The sequence below is a fragment of the Ziziphus jujuba genome, chromosome 8 (genome assembly GCF_031755915.1).
Source record: "Ziziphus jujuba cultivar Dongzao chromosome 8, ASM3175591v1".
Taxonomy (NCBI): domain Eukaryota; kingdom Viridiplantae; phylum Streptophyta; class Magnoliopsida; order Rosales; family Rhamnaceae; genus Ziziphus; species Ziziphus jujuba.
Genome location: NC_083386.1, coordinates 19,951,528 through 19,977,370, shown reverse-complemented (window position 1 = coordinate 19,977,370; position 25,843 = coordinate 19,951,528). Strand labels below are relative to the sequence as shown.

Here is a 25,843-nt window from a genome sequence, read left to right as displayed (position 1 = left end):
GTTATTAGTTTTTACGAAAAATCACCAACAAATCATATCGCATGCTTGTTGGGATATTTACCAATAAATTGACATGCCAAAGCTTATATATGAGACTCAGAAAGAAACTACCAAAAAAAAAATAGAGATTGGTTTATGGCTACGTATAAACAAAAGTGGAAAATAAAACTATAGAAAAAATACATGAATGACAAAAGTATATACATTATGGCAATGTATGAACAGTTAAACACATAATTATTATGGAAATGAAAATTCCAATACATGATTGGGATGGATAGGCTTCAATGAATTAGTTATTTATCTATAATAATATATCCTACTTAACAAATAAAGAAGCCAAATAATTAAATTCAATTATCAGATTAGCTGATGACACCTACTATAAATAAGCAAGTGGCCCAACAATAGTTAAACAAATGAGTTAGGCAACTCAAATATAACTGTAAAGCATTTGTACATGTAACATGCATAAAAATATGCATTACCATATAACTATCAAAGACATAAGTAGTGAAAAGAAAAATAGTAAGGACACTTTGTACATGGGCTATTTTCATATAAGCTGAATCACGAACATGTTGTAGAGAAATCATAACATAGTACTAACAAAATGATTGCTCCATCATTGTTCAATAGTTACATATATAATTGATAGGCTAATGAGAAGCCATAATATTCCTTCCTCAGTTAGAAAGAGTTTGGAAGCCATAATATTCCTTCCTTAGTTAAAAAGAGCTGCACGTGTAAGAGGGAAACATATATTAGGACAAAAAGAGACAAACTTTGCTCCCATCAACACTTCCACAGGAAGACAAAGATTAGAGCTTAATGAGGGAAAAAAAATTACTAAAAGAGCAAAGTTGATGCTTCAACTATTGCTATCAAATAATGAATGGTACATAAAGCATACGACCATAGATAAAGTATTTCTCAAATCCATACGAGAAAAAAAAATGTAGAGATGAAAATGGACATGCATAGGGATGTGAATCCAACAAAATCCAATAGGGTTCACATAGTAATAATCTCAAAGCTTTTTAAATAGCAAGCATAACTTAATACAATGAAGCAAATATGGCTATATTGTATATATTCATCATGAGACAATTAATAGTAGCAAATTATTTTGAAACTCTTGTAAATCACGATGAAAAAGCTAAATATGTAGAACATAAGATGCATTAAATCTTTTCGCAAGTTCAACACATTGGCTTTGTGAAGTGCAAATCGTACAATGAATATTACATGAACTAGCTATGTTTATGATCATATTGGAAATCCAAAGTTAATTCATTTCTAATTTTTAGTTATCTAAATAGTAAGAAAAAAAAAATTCTAACTAAAGTTTGATTGTGGAAGGAAAATATGCCAATATATTATATAAATTATATAGTAATGATAATGACATCAAGTGATTGATCAGTAATTGGATTGACAGTAAAATGGTCATAAAAAGGTCTTAGAATTTTCTAGCATATGTTGAGTATGAAACCACCACATACATTTTCTCTCTATCTTATCAATATATATATATATATATATATATATTGTATGTTATTCTTTCTTGTTGTCCGGTAAAATATGATTTAGGGCCACAAACAAAGTAAAAAGTAAGGTAGAAAATGAATGAAAATGCAAGTCAAAAAGAAAATCTGAAATATACATTTGGAAAATTCTATGGTTGATATAATATTCAACAATTATTATACACAAAAGTTGTTTTGAAAGCTTATATACAGCATAATAAACAAGCTATAATAATAAGATTAATTACCCAAAATAAATAAATAAATATAAGCTACACAACCAAGCTAACAACACACAAATATACTAAGCAATAATACAATGGCATAAAACACTTTAATAAACCAACTGACATGCCAATAGAACTAACGTTAGAGTCCAATAAAAAATAAAAATAAAATGAACAAAAAACAACAATATTTAAAATCCAAATTTGTTTATAGATGTATATAAGAAGGTTTTGATTGAGCCAGCTCGAAGTCAATTGTACAGTTAATCTATTTATTTCAAATTAAAATCCAACAATATAGATATTGATTTAGATTTTTTTTTTAATGAATTTGACCAATTCATGCACAATTTTCGAACTACCAACTACATTTCAAATGGGGAGAAATGAAATATATATATATATATATATGTATGTATGTATATATAAATAAGAAGCACATCTGGTGAACATAAAAGAGAAACCATATCAAAGAGAGATGAAGATCACTACTAGAATCGCGTTGATAACTGACGCAATAAATGCGTCGCACAAAATAAATAACGACGTATCGCACGGTGTCGTCTAACGTCTTGTCGCTAAATCTATAAGACAACAAGCGACGCATTATAAGAGTCGCCTATCTTTGAGTTTTTAGCGACTCATATTTACTTTTAGCGACGCATTAATAGAGTCGCCTATTTAGCGACGCATTATTAGAGTCGCCTATTTAGCGACGCATTAAAAGAGTTTACTATTTAGCGATGCATTCGTAGAGTCGTCTATTTAGAGACGCATTAATAAAGTGACTATTTAGCGACGCATTAATAGAGTCGCCTATTTAGCGATGCATAATAGAGTTGACTATTTAGCGACGCATTAGTAGAATTGCCTATTTAGAGACGCATTAATAGAGTCGCCTATTTAACGACGGATCGACACTTTTAGCGACGCATTATTTCTTAATGCGTCGCCCCTTCTTTTATTTTTTAATTTTTTTAAATTTTGTGAAAAGTGATTAAAATAATTAAAATACAAAAAAATGAAAACTAGCTTCATCCAAAATAAATAGAATACAAAAATTTTAAATAAATATTTTGTCATAACAAATTAATTATCAAATAAATTAAATATCATCTCATTGATATATTTTTACATAATTTGCAAGCTATTGTATTTTTCATAACAAATTTAATATTAATTAAACTTCCATGAATGCATATTCATTGAGATGGAAGTTGACCTCTTGTTGACGATATTACTGTTGGGGTGAGAAGGTTATGACCAAGAGCAAGCCAGCTTGAAGTGTTAGCAACAAGCAAGCTTTTGGTGATGCTCTTGGGAATGGTTGTGTGTGAGTTGTGTTTTTAGGTTTTGGTTATGGTGTTTTCTGGTTTTTAGGGTTCCTAGAATGTTCTAAGGTGTTGAAGAAGAGATAAGAAGAAGAGGAACACGTTGGCTTTTTGAAAATAAGGCTTAGATGTATAGCCATTTCATTCATTTTACAATATAAGCTTGAAATTACAACTAGTTCACACATGCCACGCATGTGAGCTTACAAAATGAGTAAAGTATTTGAAATTTAAAAAGTAAAATGGTCAACACCTAACTTTTCATACACAAAAGAGTCAAAAACCAGCTGCAACATGTCTATTCCAAATATAGAAAAAAGTGGCACATGGTTTGAACTAAGTTCCTATTGTTTAACTAGTTTGGGTAAACAACCAAACTAGTTTCACCTACTTAGTTCCCCTTTGTATCTGCTTATGAAACTTGGTTTGAAGCATCCTTGGTCATCAATAAATATTGTTCCAAGAGCTAGGAAAGTTCTGGAACCGGATCATGGGCCAAACAGCTCCAAAGCTGACCCATACTCTGCATACTGGGCCCATCAGATACAGCAATCTGTTTGGAATAGGAAATGGACTTTCCCATGTCATTTGAACCTGAAATTTGAACCATAGTCTTCTGTATATGTCTATAGACATCCCTCAAAATGTCAGCCCAAAACTCCATTTGGAACCTGAGATATAAGATAAATAGTGGAACTATGTTGCTGGAAATTATGAATCCAGCACCATAGGCATTTCAAGCATAACATTCCTACTCTTTTGTGCATAATTTTGCCTATACTTTTGCATACATAACTTAGGCACAAAACATTATCAAAATATACCTTGCATAAATTAAAACATACAAAAAAAATATAAACTCATAAAAGGAAAGGATTTGATACCAAGGTGTGCATGCTAGCCCGTGACATGCACCATCAAGTGGCAAAATTGCCACACTTCAACACTCCTCCTTGGCAATTTTGTATGAGACGTTGAGAAGTCCTCTCAATATCTCAAATCTCTTCTTTCCCAATGGCTTGGTGAAAATATCCGCCAAGTTCTCCTCGGAAGTCACATACTCCAACTCCACTTCACCACTTGCTTCAAATTCCCTTAAGGAATGATACTTGACCGGTATGTGCTTGGTCCTCCCATGTTGGACTGGATTTTGTGCAATTGCTATTGCTGAAGTATTGTCACACAATATCACCGTGGCTTCCTCTTGCTTCAAGCTCAAGTCCTCCAATAATTTCCTAAGCCAAACACCTTGATTAGCACAACTTGAGCAAGCAATATACTCGGCTTCCGCGGTGCTTTGTGCAACGGTTTGTTGCTTCTTGGAATTCCATGAGAAAGGACCATTTCCAAGAGTGTAAATGTAGCCCGATGTGCTCTTGCTATCATCCAAAGAACCAGCCCAATCACTATCACTATAACCAAGCAAACCTTCATTCATGCCATCCTTGTACCATATACCAAAATCACTAGTACCTTTCAAATACCTTAGGATTCTTTTTGCACAACTAAGATGATTTTGTGATGGACTATGCATAAATCTTGACAAAACAGCCACACTAAACATGATATCCGGTCTAGTAGAGCATACATATAAAAGGCTACCAATTAAACTTCTATAGATGGAAGGATTTACCTTTGGAGAATCATCATCCTTCACCAACTTGGTGCCTTCATTCATAGGTGTGGCAACGCTATTACAATCCTCCATGTCAAACTTCTTGAGCAACTCCTTCACATAGCTTTCTTGAGATATGAAGATGCCCTTGGATGATTGGACAACTTCAATTCCAAGAAAGTATTTCATCTCTCCAAGGCTAGACATCTCAAAGTTCAATTCTAGCTCACTTTTGAAATTGCTCACTTCTTTCTCATTACCACCGGTCACTAGGAGGTCATCAACATAAAGAGACACCAACACCATGCAACCGTGAGTCCTAATATACAATGTAGGCTCATTAGGACTCCTCCTAAATCCATGCTTTGTCAAAAAACCATCTATCTTGGCATACCATGCCCTAGGAGCTTGTTTAAGGCCATACAAGGCCTTGTGTAGCTTGTATACCTTCTCTTCACTTCCTTTCTTCACAAAACCTTCGGGTTGCACAACATAGACCTCCTCCTTCAATATTCCATTCAAGAAGGCTGACTTCACATCAAGGTGATATACTTTCCAAGACTTTTGTGCCGAAATTGCAAGGAGAAGCCTTATGGTTTCCATCCTTGCAACCGGTGCAAAAGTCTCTCCATAATCCACACCGGCTTGTTGTGCATATCCTTTGACAACAAGCCTTGCCTTGTGCTTATTTATGGACCCATCCGGATTGTACTTGGTCCTAAAGATCCACTTCACCCCAATAGCATTCTTTCCCTTCGGTTTTGTTACCAAGCTCCAAGTGTCATTCTTGTTTATCACATCGATTTCATCTTGCATGGCTTGTCTCCACTCTTTTCTTGCCATAGCCTCATGGACATTGATTGGATCACTCAATGCCACATTACACCTTTCATAAATCTCATTAAGAGGTCTTGTGCCTCTCACACCATCACCAATCTCCAAATCAAACCCTATGAAGATTTCTAGCTCATTCTCATCATATTCATCATCATGGGCAGCACCTTCATCATTTCCTTGTTCCTCGTCATTATCATGAGCTTCAAGCCGATTGTCTTCATCCATACTAGCCAGCTCCTCCTTACCACAAACCCATTTAGCTTCCTCATCAACTTTCACATCTCTACTTATCACAAGTTTCTTGGTTTCCAAGTTATACACTCTATATCCCTTGGTCACATCACTATAGCCAATCAAGACACCAACTTGTGACCTTTCATCAAGTTTTCCTCTCTTCTCTTGTGGTACTAGGATGTAACAAATGCTTCCAAATACCCTTAGATGATCAAGATAAGGCTTATATCCAAACCAAAGCTCAAATGGGGTTTTACTCCTCAAAGACTTGGAGTAAAGCCTATTTTGGATGTAGATGGATGTATTAACTCCTTCGGCCCAAAACTTCTTTGGCAAGCCACTTTCAAACAACAAACATCTAGCCATCTCCATGATGGTACGGTTCTTCCTTTCACATACACCATTTTGTTGTGGTGTGTATGGTGTAGTAAATTGATGAACTATACCATGATCCTTACAAAGTTGTTTGAAAGCCTCACTTGTGTATTCCCCACCATTGTCCGTCCTTAACACCTTTATAGTGCAACCGGATTGATTTTGCACTAACTTCATAAATTCTACAAACTTCTCCAAAGCTTGTGATTTTCTTTCAAGGAAATACACCCAACACATTCTTGAGTAATCATCAATTAAAGTTATGAAATACTTGCTGCCATTTAAGGATGGAACACTCATAGGACCACAAATATCCGAGTGTATAAGTCCTAGCTTCTCCTTTGATCTCCAAGAATAAGATTGAAATGCTAGCCTAGTATGCTTTCTTTTTTGACACACTTCACACACATGTTCTTGCTTCTCCACCAATGGCATGTCTCTAACAAGTTCATGTGTGCCTACCAATGACTTAAAGCTAGCATGGCCTAGTCTTTTATGCCAAAGTTGAGAGGTGTTCTCAACTTTGGTGTTCAATGCAACCGATGCACCATTTTCATCCATATTCAACCTAAAATTCTTGTTCTTCATTCCAACACACATTAATTCATTTCCATGTGGATCAACTATAGTGCATGTCATGTTTGAGAAGTGTAATGCATATTTGTTCTCAAGCATTTGACCTACACTAAGTAAGTTCTCACATAAAGAAGGTACATAGAGAACATCATGGATAGTTTTGATACCTTTGGTGGTGTGTATCACCACATCTCCTTTGCCTTTCACTTCCATCAAGGCTCCATTTCCAATTTTGACTTTGTTGTGGCTGCTCCTATCCAAGTTTGTGAACCACTCATGCTTGTGAGACATATGGTGTGTTGCTCCACTATCAATGATCCATCCTTCATCATTCTTGATGCTACTAAAACAAGTAGCAACAAACAACTCTTCGGATTCACTATCACTTGCATTATCTTTAGCAACATTTGCTTGTTGCTTATCTTTCTTGTTTGCCTTGCATACTCTCTCCACATGACCCTTTTGTTGGCATTTATGGCAAAATGCATCCGGCCTCCACCAACACCCTCTTGGATGATGACCTTTCTTCTTGCAATGGTGACAAGGTTCATAGGACTTCCTCTCGGGTTTGCTAGTTTCACCTTTCTCCTTTATGACCTTAAGCTTGTTCTTCTTTTGATTTTGTGTCTTTTGATGTTGTTTAGACACAAATGCAGCCTCCATTGATTCTTCATGTCTAATTCTCCTCCTTTGCTCCGTAGCTTGCAAGGCATTCACCAACTCGGTCAAGGAAATTTCATTTAGGTTCCTTGACTCCTCCAATGAAGATATCTTAGCTTCAAACCTCTCGGGCAAGGAGACCAACACCTTCTCCATAATCCTTTGGTCACTTAACCTTTCACCGAGCACCCTAATTTGATTCACCACATTAAGAAGCCTTGTGGTGAACTCCTTAACCGTTTCTTTGTCTTTCATCTTGATAGTCTCAAACTCCCTCCTTAGGTTAAGGATTTGCATTTGCCTTGTCCTTGCACTCCCTTGGAACTCATCTTGAAGTTTGTCCCAAGCTTCTTTGGCACTCTCACATGCCATTATCCTTGTGAAAATGGTATCACTAATACAAGAATGAATGGCGGTGAGAGCCTTGAAACCTTTAGCCAATTCCTCCTCATGGTGCTTGATTTGGTTGACCGTTGCCCCTTGTCTCAAAGGCTCGGGTTCTTGGGGATTTATGGTGACCTCCCAAAGACCATAAGGCTTCAAGTAGGCTTGCATCTTGATACTCCAAATGTTGTAGTTCTCCCCATTGAAGATAGGAGGAGAAGGAGTTGAAAAACTTGAAGAAGCCATGTGAATGTTGCTTTCTAGTATGAAGGAATATGAAAATATATTTGTGCTTTCAAGTATCTCTTCACTCTCAAGGAACGAACCAGCCCAAAAACCTCACAAATCTCACAAAAATGTGCCTAGCTCTGATACCACTTTGTGGGGTGAGAAGGTTATGACCAAGAGCAAGCCAGCTTGAAGTGTTAGCAACAAGCAAGCTTTTGGTGATGCTCTTGGGAATGGTTGTGTGTGAGTTGTGTTTTTAGGTTTTGGTTATGGTGTTTTCTGGTTTTTAGGGTTCCTAGAGTGTTCTAAGGTGTTGAAGAAGAGATAAGAAGAAGAGGAATACGTTGGCTTTTTGAAAATAAGGCTTAGATGTATAGCCATTTCATTCATTTTACAATATAAGCTTGAAATTACAACTAGTTCACACATGCCAAGCATGTGAGCTTACAAAATGAGTAAAGTATTTGAAATTTAAAAAGTAAAATGGTCAACACCTAACTTTTCATACACAAAAGAGTCAAAAACCAGCTGCAACATGTCTATTCCAAATATAGAAAAAAGTGGCACATGGTTTGAACTAAGTTCCTATTGTTTAACTAGTTTGGGTAAACAACCAAACTAGTTTCACCTACTTAGTTCCCCTTTGTATCTGCTTATGAAACTTGGTTTGAAGCATCCTTGGTCATCAATAAATATTGTTCCAAGAGCTAGGAAAGTTCTGGAACCGGATCATGGGCCAAACAGCTCCAAAGCTGACCCATACTCTGCATACTGGGCCCATCAGATACAGCAATCTGTTTGGAATAGAAAATGGACTTTCCCATGTCATTTGAACCTGAAATTTGAACCATAGTCTTCTGTATATGTCTATAGACATCCCTCAAAATGTCAGCCCAAAACTCCATTTGGAACCTGAGATATAAGATAAATAGTGGAACTATGTTGCTGGAAATTATGAATCCAGCACCATAGGCATTTCAAGCATAACATTCCTACTCTTTTGTGCATAATTTTGCCTATACTTTTGCATACATAACTTAGGCACAAAACATTATCAAAATATACCTTGCATAAATTAAAAACATACAAAAAAAAATATAAACTCATAAAAGGAAAAGATTTGATACCAAGGTGTGCATGCTAGCCCGTGACATGCACCATCAAGTGGCAAAATTGCCACACTTCAACAATTACATCCTCATACTGCATATGGAAACATTAAAAAAGTTATTAGCACTTATGCAAAATAAATAAAATATTAATCATTATTAAATTTGTAATTTAGTATAAATGAAAATTTTAAAAATATTACCATTGTTCTTAAGATTTGACGAATCACATTTCTCCCCTCACAGTCATTACAAACATAGTCACTCTCACATTCATCCTCATTATCATTTTCATCGACACTTGGCAACTATATGACAAATGGATTGTGAGCCATCTTTTGTATCTCCAAGAACATCTTCTTCAACAACCGTACGATGTTGTGGTGAAGTTAAAACAATAGACCATCTTGATTCAAGTTAATCTTCAACACAAAATACTTGTTGAAGTTAGCAAAATAATGTCAAGCAATATCACAAACATAATTTCTAAAAAAGCAAGATTAATAAAACCACCCAATGAACCTAAGCTGCAGTTAAAATGAAAAAAAAAAAAAAAAAAACAACCCACCTCATGTCAAGAAAAAAGAAACTCACCTAAACGATGGAGATAAAGAAAAAAGAAAACCAAAAAATCAAGAGGGCGACAAAGAGAAATCTAGCTTCTCGGAGAAATGAAACCTGGAATATCTCACTCTTCAAGTCTCTCTTAGATTGCTTCCAAATCTAATATCGATTAGGTGGTGTACTTGATGTAGTTTTAAAAAAGAAAAAATGGATTTAAAGGAGCGCGTAAAAATTTAAAAACGCGCCAAAAATTTTCAAAAAATGGCAAGAACGCGCCTTTTCTCCCAATTGCATTTTTTTTCTTTGATTAATATTTTTATTTTTCAACTACAAATAAAAACTGAAAATATTTCTTAAAAATGCGAAGCAAAATATCGAAGATTGCTGTTTATTTTTCTGTTTTTCAAGTACATGCCTTTATTCTTTATAAAATTTGCATGTCTTTCAAAATTTTTGTTTTTGTTAATTGAGAGAATAGGCGACGTATTCTCTTCAAGAAGGATCGCCTGTTCTTGAATTTTGGGATCAAGCGACGTATTATGGTTGAAAAGCGTCGCCTATTTCATTTTTTTTATATTTTCTTTATAATCTTTAAATAATTTTTTAATTGTTCATCTACAAATATATTCATGTAGCAATCCAATGAAAATAAATTCCATTAATCTAAAAATAGAAAATAGTTTTGTCAATGCTCTTCTCAGTTATACATATATGTGTATAGAGGAGACAAAATATCTCAAGACCTAATTTGAGATAGGGTACCGAATATAGAATTCTAATTTAACAATCATTTATTGACCAATTTATCTAGATAAGTATGTTAAATGAGCTTAACTTTCATGTGTTTGTAGTCATTGATAGTTTACTTGTTTTTATAAATTGAAACTCTATTAAATTGCTTTTTCTTAAAAAAAAATAAAAAATAATTGAAGGAACAGGCGACGCAATTCCATTAAAACACGTCGCCTATTCCATTTTCTTTTTTTAATCTTTAATTAGTTTTGTTGATTGGTCATCTACAACTTAAAAAAAAAAAAACATATTTACAAAACTAAAAAATTCCTAAAAATAACTTTCAAATTGAAAAAAAAGTTAAAAATTGGATGGGTGAAACGGCGACGCAGTTGTTTACAAATGCGTCGCCTTTTAGTCTATTTAGCGACTATACTAGCTAGTTCTTATTGTATTATTTGGCCTGGTGGTGTGGTGATTTCTTGAGAGTGTAGGAGGTCTTGCGTTCAATTCTTGTTATGGCCCTATTTTGATTTTATTTTTTTTAAATGTTTAAACAAAAAAATTGAAAAAAAAAAAAAAAGAACAGGCGACACATTTGTTGAAGAATGCATCGTCTGTTCTTGTATTTGGCGACGCATTGTTTGAATAATGGGTCGCCTAACACTATGTTAATCCATTTTTGCGGTATCAGTACATATAAGTCATTTGGCCTGGTGGTGTGGTGATTTCTTGAAAGTGTAGGAGGTCTTGAGTTCAATTCTTGTTATGGTCCTATTTTGATTTTATTATTTTTTTTAAATGTTTAAGCAAAAAAATTGAAAAAAAAAAAAAAGAATAGGCGACTTATTTATTTTGATTTTATTTTTTTTAAATGTTTAAGCAAAACAATTGAAAAAAAAAAAAAGAACAGGCGACTTATTTGTTGAAGAATGCGACGCCTGTTCATATATTTGGCGACGCATTGTTTGAATAATGCGTCGCCTAACACTATATTAACCAATTTTTGCTGTATTAGTACATATAAGTGATTTGGCCTAGTGGTGTGGTAATTTCTTGAGAGTGTAGGAGTTCCTGTGTTTAATTCTTGTTATGGTCCTATTTTGATTTTATTTATTTTTAAACGTTTAAACAAAAAAATTGAAAAAAAAAACGAACAGGCGACGCATTTGTTGAGGAATGCGTCGCCTGTTCTTGTATTTGGCGACGCATTGTTTCAATAATGCGTCGCCTAACACTATATTAGCCAATTTTTGCTGTATTAGTACATATAAGTAATTTGGCCTAGTGGTGTGGTGATTTCTTGAGAGTGTAGGAGGTCCTGGGTTCAATTCTTGTTATGGTCCTATTTTGATTTTATTTTTTTTAAATGTTTAAACAAAAAAATTAAAAAAAAAAAAAGAACAGGCGACGCATTCCTCAAATGCGTCGCCTGTTCTTGTATTTGGCGACACATTGTTTCAATAATGCATCGCCTAACACTATATTAGCCAATTTTTGCTGTATTAGTACATATAAGTGATTTGGCCTAGTGGTGTGGTGATTTCTTGAGGGTGTGGTGATTTCTTGAGAGTGTAGGAGGTCCTGGGTTCAATTCTTGTTATGGTCCTATTTTGATTTTATTTTTTTTTAAATGTTTAAACGAAAAAATTGAAAAAAAAAAAAAAAGAACAGGCGGCGCATTTGTTGAGGAATGCGATGCGGCGCCTGTTCTTGTATTTGGCGACGCATTGTTTCAATAATGCATCGCCTAACACTATATTAGCTAATTTTTGCTGTATTAGTACATATAAGTGATTTGGACTAGTGGTGTGGTGATTTCTTGAGAGTGTAGGAGGTCCTGGGTTCAATTCTTGTTATGGTCCTATTTTGATTTTTTTTTTTAAATGTTTAAACAAAAAAATTGAAAAAAAAAAAAAGAACAGGCGACGCATTTGTTGAGGAATGCGTCTGTTCTTGTATTTGGCGACGCATTGTTTCAATAATATGTCGCCTAACACTATATTAGCTAATTTTTGCTGTATTAGTACATATAAGTGATTTGGTCTAGTGGTGTGGTGATTTCTTGAGAGTGTAGAAAGTCCTGGGTTCAATTCTTGTTATTGTCCTATTTTGATTTTATTTTTTTTTAAATGTTTAAACAAAAAAATTGAAAAAAAAAAAAAAGAACAGGCGACGCATTGTTTCAATAATGCGTCGCCTAACACTATATTAGCCAATTGTTGCTGTATTAGTACATATAAGTGATTTGGCCTAGTGGTATGGTGATTTCTTGAGAGTGTAGGAGGTCTTGAGTTCAATTCTTGTTATTGTCCTATTTTGATTTTATTTTTTTTTAAATGTTTAAACAAAAAAATTGAAAAAAAAAAAAAGAACAGGCGACGCATTTGTTGAGGAATGCGTCTATTCTTGTATTTGGCGACGCATTGTTTCAATAATGCGTCGCCTAACACTATATTAGCCAATTTTTGCTGTATTAGTACATATAAGTGATTTTGCCTAGTGGTGTGGTGATTTCTTGAAAGTGTAGGAGGTCTTTGGTTCAATTCTTGTTATGGTCCTATTTTGATTTTATTTTTTTTAAATGTTTAAACAAAAAAATTGAAAAAAAAAAAAAAAGAACAGGCGACGCATTTGTTGAGGAATGCGTCGCCTGTTCTTGTATTTGGCGACGCATTGTTTCAATAATGCGTCGCCTAACACTATATTAGCCGATTTTTGCTGTATTAGTACATATAAGTGATTTGGCCTAGTGGTGTGGTGATTTCTTGAGACTGTAGGAGGTCCTGGTTTCAATTCTTGTTATGGTCCTATTTTGATTTTATTTTTTTTAAATGTTTAAACAAAAAAATTGAAAAAAAAAAAAAAAGAACAGGCGACGCATTTGTTGAGGAATGTGTTGCCTGTTCTTGTATTTGGCGACGCATTGTTTCAATAATGCGTCGCCTAACACTATATTAACCAATTTTTGCTGTATTACTATAAGTTATTTGGCCTAGTGGTGTGGTGATTTCTTGAGAATGTAGGAAGTTCTGGGTTCAAGTCTTGTTATGGTCCTATTTTGATTTTATTTTTTTTTAAATGTTTGAATAAAAAAATTGAAAAAAAAAGAATAGGCGATGCATTTGTTGAATAATGCGTCGCCTGTTCATCTATTTGGTGACGCATTCTTTAAGTAATTCGTCGCCTAACATTATATTAAGCAGTTTTTGTTGTATTTGTACATACAAGATATTTGACTTGATGGTGTGGTGATTTCTTGAAAGTGTAAGAGGGTCTGAGTTCAATTCTTGTTATGGTCCTATTTTGATTTTATTAAAAAATCAAAAAAAAAAAATAGTGAAGAGAGAACAGGCGACGCACAATCTTATTGGGGCGTCGCCTGTTAACTATATATATATATATAATATATATATATATATATAAACCTCAGTTTTGGTGCACTAATATTTTTATTGATTGTTATTATTAAAATAAAATTAGATTGATTAAAAGATCTAAAAAAATTAAGTGAAAAGAGAACAGGCGACGCACAATCTTACTAGTGGGTCGCCTATTACACGTATAACAAAAAAGAAAAAAAAAAAAAACCAGCCTCAGTTATGTTGCTCTAATATCTTTATGGGTTATTTGTTGTTAAATTAAAATTAGATTAATTAAAAGAACTAAAAAAAAAGTGGAGGAGAGAACATGCGACGCACAATCTATATAGTACGTCGTATATTTATTGAATTTTTACTGACGCATTAACCTCAGAGTCGCGGTTTTGTTTTTTCAGATGTATTTGTTTCGTAGCGTCGCTAAATGAGTATCGCTAGATATCAATTTTCGCGTAGTGAGAATCTAAAAGGAAAATATAAAGATGAGATAGGAGGAGGGATTAGTATAGTGGTATCATTCATTACAGAAAAGCTAAACGAAGCTACATACTAAGGAATCCTAGTGACAGAGTTTCAATGTCAAGAACATGGTGCATTCAAAAACCCTTGAAGGAAAAAGATAAATAATCCTCAAAAATTATTCCACAGAACTTAAGGTTGCATTGTGAACTGATGGTGGTGAGACTATTTCATAAATAAGCAACAAAATCAGCCAACTCTCAAGTTCAACTCCCCTATTTTTGATGTAATATTCAAGATCGAAATAGATGTTTATCCATGTCTACCACTAGAATGGTAACTATTTTGTAGAATATGAAATATAAAAGAAGAACCCTTAAATTGATGAAATGGGTATCATGAAATTCCATTCAACAACATAAACCTAAATAAAAACCCATAATCTAAAGCACCAAAAACAATAACAATATGGAAAGACAAATCAAAACCTAGAAGATGAAAATAGAGAGAGCGGGAAGTATATCAAGAGCTATCAGGCTATTGGAAAACTTCGAGATGGCTTTCATAGATGCAGTATGGACAAGAATAATTCCATAACTGCAATCAGCCATATTGCACAAGTATGCAAAAGAACAAATGCAAAATGTTTCTCTTCTAAAGCCAAAATCTATGAGCGAGTGAACAGGAGCTAGATGAGTGTCAATTTCGGACAACAAACAGAAAAAGGGAAAACTCTCTGCAGATTTCCTTGGCCAAAAATGGATTTCAAATATAGTAGCTCCATGAAACGCAGCATTTTGGACAATAAAATTATGGCTGACAATTTTAATTTTTGTAGCTGTTAGATATTAGCAAGTCAAAACTAATACATTGAATAACTATTAAAAAATTTCATCACATTTTAGAAGTAAAACAAATAGATAAATATTGGTGTCAAACAAGACTTTGTCATTTATTGAAATATGAAATCAAAAAAGATGACAATGGTTATTTTTATGATGCATTAGTGATAAATTTATATTTATTAGTGAAACCTTCATATTTTATAGTGTGACATACCTATGTATGGACAAGTTTGCCAACAATATTCAGTGACTCATGTAATCTGTGCAAAATTGCTATCGATTTGCAAAATTCACCCCCCCCCAAAAAAAAAAAAAAAAAAAATGAGGTGAGCACATGATGATTTTAGTTCGTATTAGCTAGTCAACTCCCCAAATGCATGCACTGGTGCACATCAACAGGAAATTCATAATTTGGTCCATTTTTTGGTTGCTAAACACTGCAGAACTGTACTGCTCCTTAGAAAATGACCTTGATCATTTGCTAAGGACATATATATATTGGCTGTATCTGCTGATGTTGATATCAGATTGGGTAACGTGTCAAAATGGGACTAGAGGAAATTAAAGATTACAGAAGTTGTTGAATGATCAAGGGCTAACAACTAATCATTTCAGATAAATATATAGTTAAATATTATTCTAATTGGATGGATATGAATTGAAAAGAAGTCAATTCATGCATATCAAGTCATTTTCTCATCATGTTCTTGGAAAAAAACAAAATGGATGACTAGAAAGGTGTACATTGAAGAGAGTTAAAAGGGGTATATTTTCATTATTCATCTTCTCAAATAAAAAGGAATATACGTAGCGAGATTGAATTAAAATTATGCCAGTATTGGAAAAGAAATTCTCATCAAAATCTAGCACCTTCTGTCTCCTCAAGGCTCAAAGGCAAATTGAATGGAAATCGTTGGAGATACATATTGGGTGGGGTATGAAAAATGGTTGGTGTTCTCTTCCTTGGAATCAATTAGAGAAAAGGATGGAAAAAGAGCCATTGCCTTCCATTCCTTGCTAACGATAGAATATGCCCTTGTTCACTTCCAAGATTTCCACTGACTCAACGCATACACCAAACATTCTGCACATGAGGCTCCACCATGCTCTGGTGTCTTAGTCTCAAAGAAATCAGTGCAAGTGCCATGTCATCATATAGGTAAGCATATTGAAAATTTACATAAAAACAAAAAAAAATAAAAATAAAAAATTGTTATTTCTTACCATTAGCTAGTGACAATCACCAATAAAAATTTATATATGCTGACGAATCAATTTTTAAAGGGTATCTTTTTTAAATGTACAAAATCATCTTTTATCAAAGATTTTTTTTATTCTACTAAATATATATACCTATGTGATTAGATGTTTATCAATTTTTATTTAAATTTTAATATAAAAACAATAATAACTTTAGCACTTACCACATACTCCTCTCTTATTTAATAAAATAAAAAATTCCTTTATTAGAGAATTCGTGTATATATATAAATATAGAGTTAGTCTATTAACAAGTTACTATCATTTAACTGAACCAGGGATACTTAGCCATAAATGTTTATACTTAGATATATAATTGTTATCACAACTTAAATCCAAAATCTTACGTGAAATGTAAATAAATTTTATATAATAGCCAGTCAGTTCAAAGTATCAAATCCCACTGGCCACTATGGGGAAGAACAATGTACACAAAATCATAATACCTTATCATCTTCATGTATATTAAATAAAATATAATTGTCGAAGTGAGTTGCATTTCTTTCTTCTATTTAGATTCTATTAATTTTGTCCTTGATTGTTTAGACTTTTAGTGCATTTCCTTCTCACAACTTTATGAAATCTCCCTTGATATCTTTGTCTTTTTGTTTGAATCTCTCTCTCTCTCTCTCTCTCTCTCTCTCTCTCTCAAACGTTTTGCACAAGAAGTATAGTAAAATAAAACTAATGAATTTTATCAAAACATATGTCTATACACACTTGGTACATACACTGAAAGAGGCTGGAATTCATACATATCCTTCGTCCCCACAACCCTCCTGGGTGGAAAAGCTAGCCAAACTTTATTTGCAAGAATGTCCCGTCTGAATTTGCAATTTGTCCAATTTAATACGTTGTCAAACCTCATTGGACCAATAAATTTTTTTGGCAAATTAATAAGTGCCTCGATATTGAAGTGATTTCCAAATCAAAGGAACTTCTTCTCTTGAAGAAAAACCAAAAAAATAAAAAATAAAAATCCCATCTCTGAAAGAAGTACACTGGACACCATCATTTTGTGTCGCCCCAAAATCAAAGTTGATACGCGGAATATTTTAAAAAAATATGAGTTTTGGCTGTGGAGCACAAAACAAAAAGAGGAATTTAAAATGTGCAGATACACATATGGATCCCTTTTTGTTTATCTATACACCACTCCTTTGGAATAAAAATATATTTTTTACGTTCCAAAATAATCAAATAACTTCATCAGGCGGAACCCATATCTCATTTTACCTTGTTTGACATTGTGGCTCAGTCTGTATAGTATAGCCACATGATATATTAAACATATATGTCAAAAAGTCTCTGAAGATAATAATTTAATATTTGCTTTGCTATCTTTGCAAATTAAACCCAAGAATATCAAATAATTTTCACTTGAAATCTTAGCTTTAAGCTTTTTGGGTAAGAATTAATATCATGCCTTCCTTCCCCTTCCCCCCTCTTACAAATGTACGGCTGAAACATGAAGAGGTCTTCATTGTGTTTTATGAACCAATATATATATATATACAAATAATAATAAGCATATTTTACTATATTAAGAATTGAAGACCCAGGGGACAAGGAAAAGAGCAAGATGGACCAATGAATTTATTTATTAAATTAGATATTTTTAAGAAAAATGCTGAAAAGAACATAGAATAAAAAGCAGGTGAAGATTCTTATTTGGTTCGGAAAAGATTTATAACAAACGGAAGATGAATGGTATTGATCCATGACTTCGTGTTTTCTTCACTCATAAATAAAGTGCCGGCTTTACAGATTGTTATTTTAAAATGGACGAAATCATCTCTCTTTTTTTATTTTATTATTATTATTTTTTTTAACAATTTGATATGTGAAAATTTTCGTCAACTTAGAGATTTGAACTTTAAAGCTGAAAGTACACCATCAGTGTTCAAGCTACTTAAGCCTATGAACGCAGAATGAAATCACTTAATATATTTATATATATATATATATATATATGTATTATTATTATAATAGTCGACAAAAACAAAATGTGTATATATATATATATATATATTTTGCAAAAAATATATGACAAACGTTTTTTACTGATTTTTTTAGAAAGTAAATCTTTTATTTGGTTTATTAGAAGAAACCAAAAAAATCTGTTGCATTTATGTACACCTTGGGCCGAAAGCCTTCCAGCTGAACTCATGTCGAAGAATGGGCCCAATATGAACTGGATCCAACCCAAATCCATGCCATATGGCAGAGGGTTGACCGAGTAAAAAATAGATGTTGGGCTTTCTTTTATTTTAAATTTTATTTTTGGAATTTATGAGAGGGTTAATTGAATCTCTCCTCCCAGATTTGGGAAAATGAAAATCACCCCCATGATGTTAGAGAAATTATAGGTACCTCCATTATGCTACTACATTCCGTCCATTCAATCATCCTCTCTCTTAGTGGCACATCAAATGATAAAAATGTCCTCTTATCTAATTTAAAAATCAAATTTAATAAAATTATATAATAATCAATTTATATAATAGTATTTAATATATAGAATAAAACCATGTAATAAATTTATTAATGTAATAATTTTTTTAAAAAAATTAATCATCTCCATTATTTTTCCAATGATATCATTGATAACTAATACTTATTTAAAAATAATTAATAATCAATATTACAAAATTTATAAATAGGTTTAACTTCTATTTAAAATATATTAGCTAATTAATTTAATTAAGAATTTAGCAATAATTTAATTAATAATTAAAATATTTTAGCAAAACAATTAAATAACGAACTTAAGTAATAATTTAGCTATAATTTAATGAATAATTAAAATAGCTTAGAAAAATTTTAATTAATAATGTAAATAATCAATTTTTTAGTGAATAATTAAGATTTTAATTTTAATTTAAGATATTTTAATTGTTAACCAGATTCTAATTTTTTAATTTTAATTTAAAATATTAAATAAAACTCTCTCTCTCTCTCTCTCTCTATATATATATATATATATATATATATATATATATATACAGAGAGGCTAGCCTAAGGACCGACCGCATGCCTTACGTGCGTTCCAAAAATGTGATTAAAATTGGGCCCTCTGATCTGCACATTTGGCATCAATGGTCCTAGACAAAAGCTTGTCTCATGTAAGAATTCTCTTCTCTTCTCCCATTCGCAGCTTCGTTTCTCTGACCAGATCTCCCATTTCGCATTTGCGAATTCCCTTCTCTTCTCCTCCCATTTCTCCTCCCATTCGCAGCTTCGTTTCTCTTCTCCATTCCAGTGACGTTGCAAGCCATCGATCTCCAGTTCTTGGGATAGCCATTCAGCCCCACCCATGCCAACCCTACCCTGGATAAAATCTGCAACTTCTCTGCTGCTTCCATTGGTCACCGGCCAGCCCTACCCCAGATTTTCATCGTTTTCCTTTTACTTATCTTTGTTTTTGTTCTTTATAAATGAAATTCAGCAATCTGTGTTACTATAGTTTCAGATCGGTTACCAGAACAATGGAGGAAAATATTTAAATTATTTTGACTATTTTTTTTTTTTTTTTGTTTCCCTATGATTATTGATAAGGTCAGGGTCGAAATAGTTTAATTTGTTTTTCATGTTGAGTAGAGCTTTTTGTTCCCTCAACACCTAGATATGATTTATCAATAAATAGGCTTGTTGAAAGTTCAAACTTGGCTGCTTCTACCGGCCAGTTCTGCCCCAGATTTTCAATTGTTTCCACTATCGAGAGTGTCCAGGTTAAATCTACAACTTCTGCTTTTGCCTTATATTTGACTGATGACAAATACTATTTGACTGATGACAAAGTTTTACTGAGAGCTATTACAATCCAGTGGGAATTACTTCAGCAGAATATAGACAAAGAAAATTGTCTATTTATTTATTTATCGTGTTTATTATTGTATCCTCATAATTGGATGGTATTATATACATTTTCCCAAAGAGAACCTATTTAAATGCTAAGATGGAAGAAATATCAAGCCTCGCATGCTTAGTGGGAAAAATGCATGTAAGCTTTTGAAAAAATTAAGATAATTAATTGAAGTGAAAAGGTTCAAAAAGATATAATATATATTTAGTGGTTGCTATTGCTATTGCTTTATCGTCATTGGTATTGCTAAGTAAGATTCATTCATTCATGTAGAAAGGTTGCTGGTGGTTTTTTATGTTTTTCATTTTTTATGTCTTTTGGTTTTTTATAGCGTATTAAATCCTGCCTTATATTCTTTAGAAGTCATAGCTGGAGATTAGTTGTGTAAGCATGTCAACAAGTACTAGTGATGTTCAACAGATCCCGATGTACTCATGTGGGCAATATATGCATTTAAAAACATCAAGGACGGATAAAATCCAAATCATCAATTCTGGAAATGCTTAGATGGAGAACAGGTTGTATACAATTTTTTATGTGTTGAATTTTTATTTGTTTTCTTTTATAAAATAATTAAATTATATATGTTTACTTGCTATAGGAAAAAGGATGTGGTAAATTGATTTGGGCAAAAGAAGAGAAAGCTAAACTAGAAAAAATAGATGTACTTATCGGTGAAGTTCGTCGTTTATCTTTGCAAGTGGAGAAATCTAATAATATGCTTGAAGCAATTCAGAAAAATACCAAGAGGAGCTACCAATATGACATTAAAACTGTCATATTTCTTATACTTTTATTATTTATTTTCTTTAAAATATTAGCCTAGTAATGTAGTCAAGCAATATATATGTTTTTTTGGTTGGTAAACTAATTATGTAGCCCCATATGTATCCTATTAAGCTCGCTGTATGTTTTGTTTCTATTAAGTTGATGTTCAGATTCCTATTTTGGTGAAGCTTTATTTGTACCTCTTGCTGTACATCCATGCCTCCCTCTCTCTCTCTCTCTCTCTCTCTCTCTCTCTCTATAATTCATTACAGCTTGCATGGCTTTGGAAAAAGCAAATAATATTAGTTTAGTTTATTCATTGTTATAGCTTGCATGGATGTTGCTCGTGCTGCCAAGCTTGTTGTGTTGCTGCTGTTGCTGTTGCTGGTGCTGCTGTATTGCTGCTGGTGCCGCTGAGCTTGCTGTGTTGCTGTTGGTGCTGTTGCTGGTGCTACTGTATTACTGTGGTGCTGTTGCTGGTGCTGCCGAGTGCCGAGCTTGTTGTTGCTGCTGCCGAGCTTGCTGTGTTGCTGCTGGTGCTGTTGCTGGTGCTCCTGAGCTTGCTGTGTTGCTGCTGGTGTTGCTGTATTACTGCTGGTGCTGTTGCTGGTGCTGCCGAGCTTGCTGTGTTGCTGCTAGTGCTGTTACCGAGCTACTGTGTTGCTGCCGAGCTTGTTTTTGCTGCTGCCGAGCTTGCTGTGTTGCTGCTAGTGCTGTTGTCGAGCTACTGTTTATGTTACTGTTTACGTGCACTGTTCACCTATGTTTAAACATCTTTTTTTTTTTTTTGCTAAAATACCTATGTATAAATATCAATCTCCAGCTTCTCCTTCCTGCTAACTGAAGTAAACCACATTGGTAAATAAACGGTAAACTAGACTAAAAGCAAACTAGCATACATTTAGTCAAATAATCAAACAAGACTTCATGTTTCCAATACATGGCAATTTAAGGAGTCTATAATCATAACTCAACTCTCTTTTAGTAACTAAGCTGATAGTTATTGCAATATGACACAAAAAGAAAACAAAATGTAAGAAAAAGAGGAATGTTTAAACACAGGTAAACAGTTCACGTGAACACTATGCGTGAACAGTAATCGTGAAGCTTGCTTTCTTAAGTTTTCTGTACTAGTTTATACTATGGCTTTTTTATCCTAGCTAACAAATATACCAACCAATATCAGCTTTTTGTTCTCTGCAGAATTTACCACAGCATTGAGCATCCTATTCCTTTGAGCACTTTACTTTTTCGTTTCGATTATTAATGTCCCATAGGATATTTCTATGTGCTTCATCTAGCTTAAGATTTTTTAGATCTTTTTTTGAGATGCCAATCTATCCATTGACAAACACATCTGAGTAGAGGCCAGAAAATTCCTAATAAGCATACGTCCAATAAACAGGCATAGAAAAAACATGAGAAAGATGAAATAAACAGGCCAATAAGTCTTCTAACAAATAAACTAAGGTGGTGAAGTACAATGTGTTATTTTAGAAGTAAATCAATAACATGACAGATTAGAATATTGAAGTAAAGCAAAATGGCAATGGTATGTGGAAGAACATAATTTGTTGCAAAAATGGCTGCTCTTCTCTTCATTTATCATGATGTACAGAAATTAGACGTTCCAAACATAAAAAGTAGCATGTGAATATACGGCAAAACCAGGATACATTCAATCCAATAATGAAAACGCATCTCTATTTTACATAGTCAGCTGATAGTGCTTGCTATAAGATAGAAAATCCCAAACGAGCACACCAAAATAAAAAAACAACTTCTTCTCCCAAATCTATTGCAAGATAGTTCATCCTTTCGTTTTCTCATGCAGACCTGCCAAAGTCCAGCAAGTCCTTAGATTAGCAGCATGTTAGTTCAATAAAATATCTAAGACCATACGATACCACTTAGTTTCATACCTGTGGAAGACAAACTATCAGCTTCAGAATCATATTCCGAGGCGTGTTGAGGACTTTCCTCATTTTGTGAGGACCTATATAGATGAGCAGCATGGTTTGTACAAAGTATGGTCATAGAAATTGCATAAGAATAATAAATAGTAAATGTATTATTTTCTTACGGATTGTTGAGGAGTGGACAATTTCTTTTGTCGTGCGATTGCACAATTTTTCCACATCCATTGCAACGTCGATCTCTATACTTTGCAGAATTTGTTGCCTTCTCCTTTCCCCTTTTTAATCTTTGTCCGCATCCCTTTGTCCTCACAGCAGATGGGTCTTTCAAAGCTTCATAGTCATGAGCAGTGCTACCTTTTTTAGAAATGCCTCCACTTTTCGTGTTTCTAACTATGGATTCAATCTTGCGTAGCAAACTTTGAAGACCATTATTCACAATTACACTTGCCTCTTCATATATTATGGCTTTATCAATGACTTCCAAAGCAAGTTGGAATAGTTTAGCTCACCAAGTCAACATTGAACTACGCTGTCCACTATCTCACACCTTGCTTATCGGTTATTATTTGACATTTTGCACCTCTAGTCCACCTTTTCATTATATATTGATTTGGCAAAGGAATGTTACCAAACAGTCACAAGAATATCAAGATATGTCTATAGGGAAGTCTTTCACTCTCAAACTTCTTACATGTACAAGATGCAAAGTCCAATTCTTTATCATAAGCAATTTCCCGCACTCTATGAACACCTTCTTTTGGACTACTCTCGACCACATACATTTTGTGTGTAGCATTTTCACGAACAAATTGTGGCATTATTACTAAGCTATGCCACAACTCATCTTGAAACTTAAAAAAAATCTTGTGTGTGTAAATCTCAGCCATTTGCTTTTCCATTTCCAATGGCAATTTCAAAACAAGCTTTTCATTAATATCAACGTGATCCGCCCCTAACTCTTCGTGACGTTGATGTGCAAGTGCCCTATTAAATCGAAGTATGAAATCCATCAATAAGTTTCTCTTCGAAACATATTTCTTGAAAAATGCATGGGAGCTTTCCGCACGTTGGCTACTTGACATTCCAGCTAAGAATATATGGTTAACATATACAAGCACCCATCTTGAACGTAGCTCAAATATTGATTTTAACCAATCATTGTTATCTGGGCTTGCCTTCTCGATGGTAGTCATCCATTTTCTTTTAAACTCTCCAGGGCATTCTGATTCCCAAATGCATTGTTGAAAGTCCTTATATAAATCTCTATAGGTGATTGCATTTAAATACGTAGAGAACTTCTCAAGTATGTGCCAACTACAATACCTATGAAATTTATTCGGTAAGCTCTGAACTATAGCCTTTGTCATTATAGGATCTTGATCGGTAATGATCATTTTTGGATTGTTCGTCGGCATGCTATCCTTTAAGGGCTCAAACAACCAAACAAATGATTCCGTTTTTTCATCACTTAAAAAGGCACATGCAAAAAGCACCGTTTGACCATGATTGTTCACCCCCACCAAGGGTGCAAATATCATACCATATTGATTAATGTTGTAAGTTGTATCAAATACAACTACATCATCAAAACATCCATAAGCCCTTCTAGACACCGAATCAGCCCAAAAACAACACTTCAATTTACCATCATCATCTACATCTATTTTAAAAAAGAAGCATGGATCCTTTTCTTGCTCGGTTAGGAAATATTCCTTTAAAAGTTTTGCATCTTGTCCTCTTAATTCATTCCGCACCTTAGCTTCATGGTTACATATATCCTTCTTTGTACACCCAACATTCTCTATACCTCCAGCTTCAAATTCAAGAATGCTTATTTGTTGATGAGTTGGCACATTTGCTGCTGAAAACTGCAAGATTAGTGACTTCTTGGCTTCAGACATACTACGATGTGACCTCAATAAATGCACTCTTCGAGGGGTTGATAATGGATGACTATGTTCTTCAACAAATACAGTGATGAAAATTTTCCCCGTTTTTTACCTAACCATGGCAAGTTTAGCTTTACAATTTTCTCTTGTCATCCCCCGATACCTTTTTCTCTCACCGTCCTTTATAGAAGATACTCCTTCCTTAAAACACATAAATTCTTTCCTAAAAACTTCATTCGCACCTTTACATCTCTTATCGAACTGTTACGAACACTAAACCTCGCCTCTTTTGCATATTTGATGTAGAACTCATGTGCCCCATCTATCGATTCAAACTCTTGTCCAACCTTCGGTTTGCAGTTTTCGGTCACTTGGGGAATGTAAACATCATCCACGGATTTTTAATGTGACAGCAAGGATATGTCTTTAACTCGTCTACAATCTGAATTTGCTTCCAACTGTTCTACACTCATGTTTCCAATCAGAATTTGCTTCCAACTATTCTACATTCAAACCAGCTTCCTATTGATCAATTTGTAACCTGGTAGATGGCAAAGCAAAACCATCATGAGAGGTGGTAATATCTTTTATTTTAAGAAAGTTTAGTTTCTAAATAGAAGAGAAAAATGTTCCAAAAATAAATTCACTTCAGCCAAAATCTGCTGAGTTTGCTTTATGGTTGCTGATCCAGCACATTTTATAATGAAAGAAACAAATATGCGTGCATCAACAGAAAAAATAAATAAATAAAGAAATCTGAATCATGGGGTTCAAAAAGGTTAATAGTACATATAAAAATGAAAAATATAAGTTGCAAAACAATGAAATAATTACATCTTTGCTAGATAAAGGGAAAAAAAATATTGATACATAACTCTTTAATCAATGAGAGGTTAACCAATCTACGCAAAAGGCTATTAAAAGAATAAAAATAAAAAGCAATGATATCAATTTAATCTATTAACTCTATGTTTCATGCATATTAAGGGGATTATAATTATTCAAAGTTCTTATTCAAGACTAAACTAAGCAGTTTTGGAACGGAACACAATAGGAT

The 25,843-nt window shown here is 33.6% G+C and overlaps 1 protein-coding gene and 1 long non-coding RNA gene across 2 annotated transcripts; both read right to left on the bottom strand.

Annotated features, from left to right (window-relative positions):
* Window positions 1–411: 411 nt before the first annotated feature.
* LOC112491118 (uncharacterized) lies at window positions 412–15,379 on the bottom strand. Its single transcript, XR_009640464.1, has 2 exons — window positions 15,300–15,379; window positions 412–738 (listed from the first exon to the last, which is right to left on the bottom strand). It is a non-coding gene; the product is annotated as an uncharacterized LOC112491118 (long non-coding RNA).
* Window positions 15,380–22,788: 7,409 nt separating this feature from the next.
* On the bottom strand, window positions 22,789–24,798 carry LOC107413747 (protein FAR-RED IMPAIRED RESPONSE 1-like). Its single transcript, XM_060819844.1, has 5 exons — window positions 23,855–24,798; window positions 23,589–23,725; window positions 23,062–23,374; window positions 22,901–22,974; window positions 22,789–22,814 (listed from the first exon to the last, which is right to left on the bottom strand). Exons 1-5 carry the CDS (start codon window positions 24,796–24,798, stop codon window positions 22,789–22,791), a joined length of 1,494 nt encoding a protein of 497 aa, XP_060675827.1.
* Window positions 24,799–25,843: the final 1,045 nt, after the last annotated feature.

What these genes read in the sequence shown, in the direction of transcription:
- LOC107413747 (XM_060819844.1), bottom strand. Translation starts at nt 24,798, where the DNA reads ATGTCTGAAGCCAAGAAGTCACTAATCTTGCAGTTTTCAGCAGCAAAT. An exon ending in GGACTTTGCATCTTGTACAT is followed by an intron (nt 23,375 to 23,588) that starts GTAAGAAGTTTG and finishes TTGCTTTGGAAG; the next exon opens with TCATTGATAAAGCCATAATA. An exon ending in TGATAGTTTGTCTTCCACAG is followed by an intron (nt 22,815 to 22,900) that starts GTATGAAACTAA and finishes GGACTTTGGCAG; the next exon opens with GTCTGCATGAGAAAACGAAA.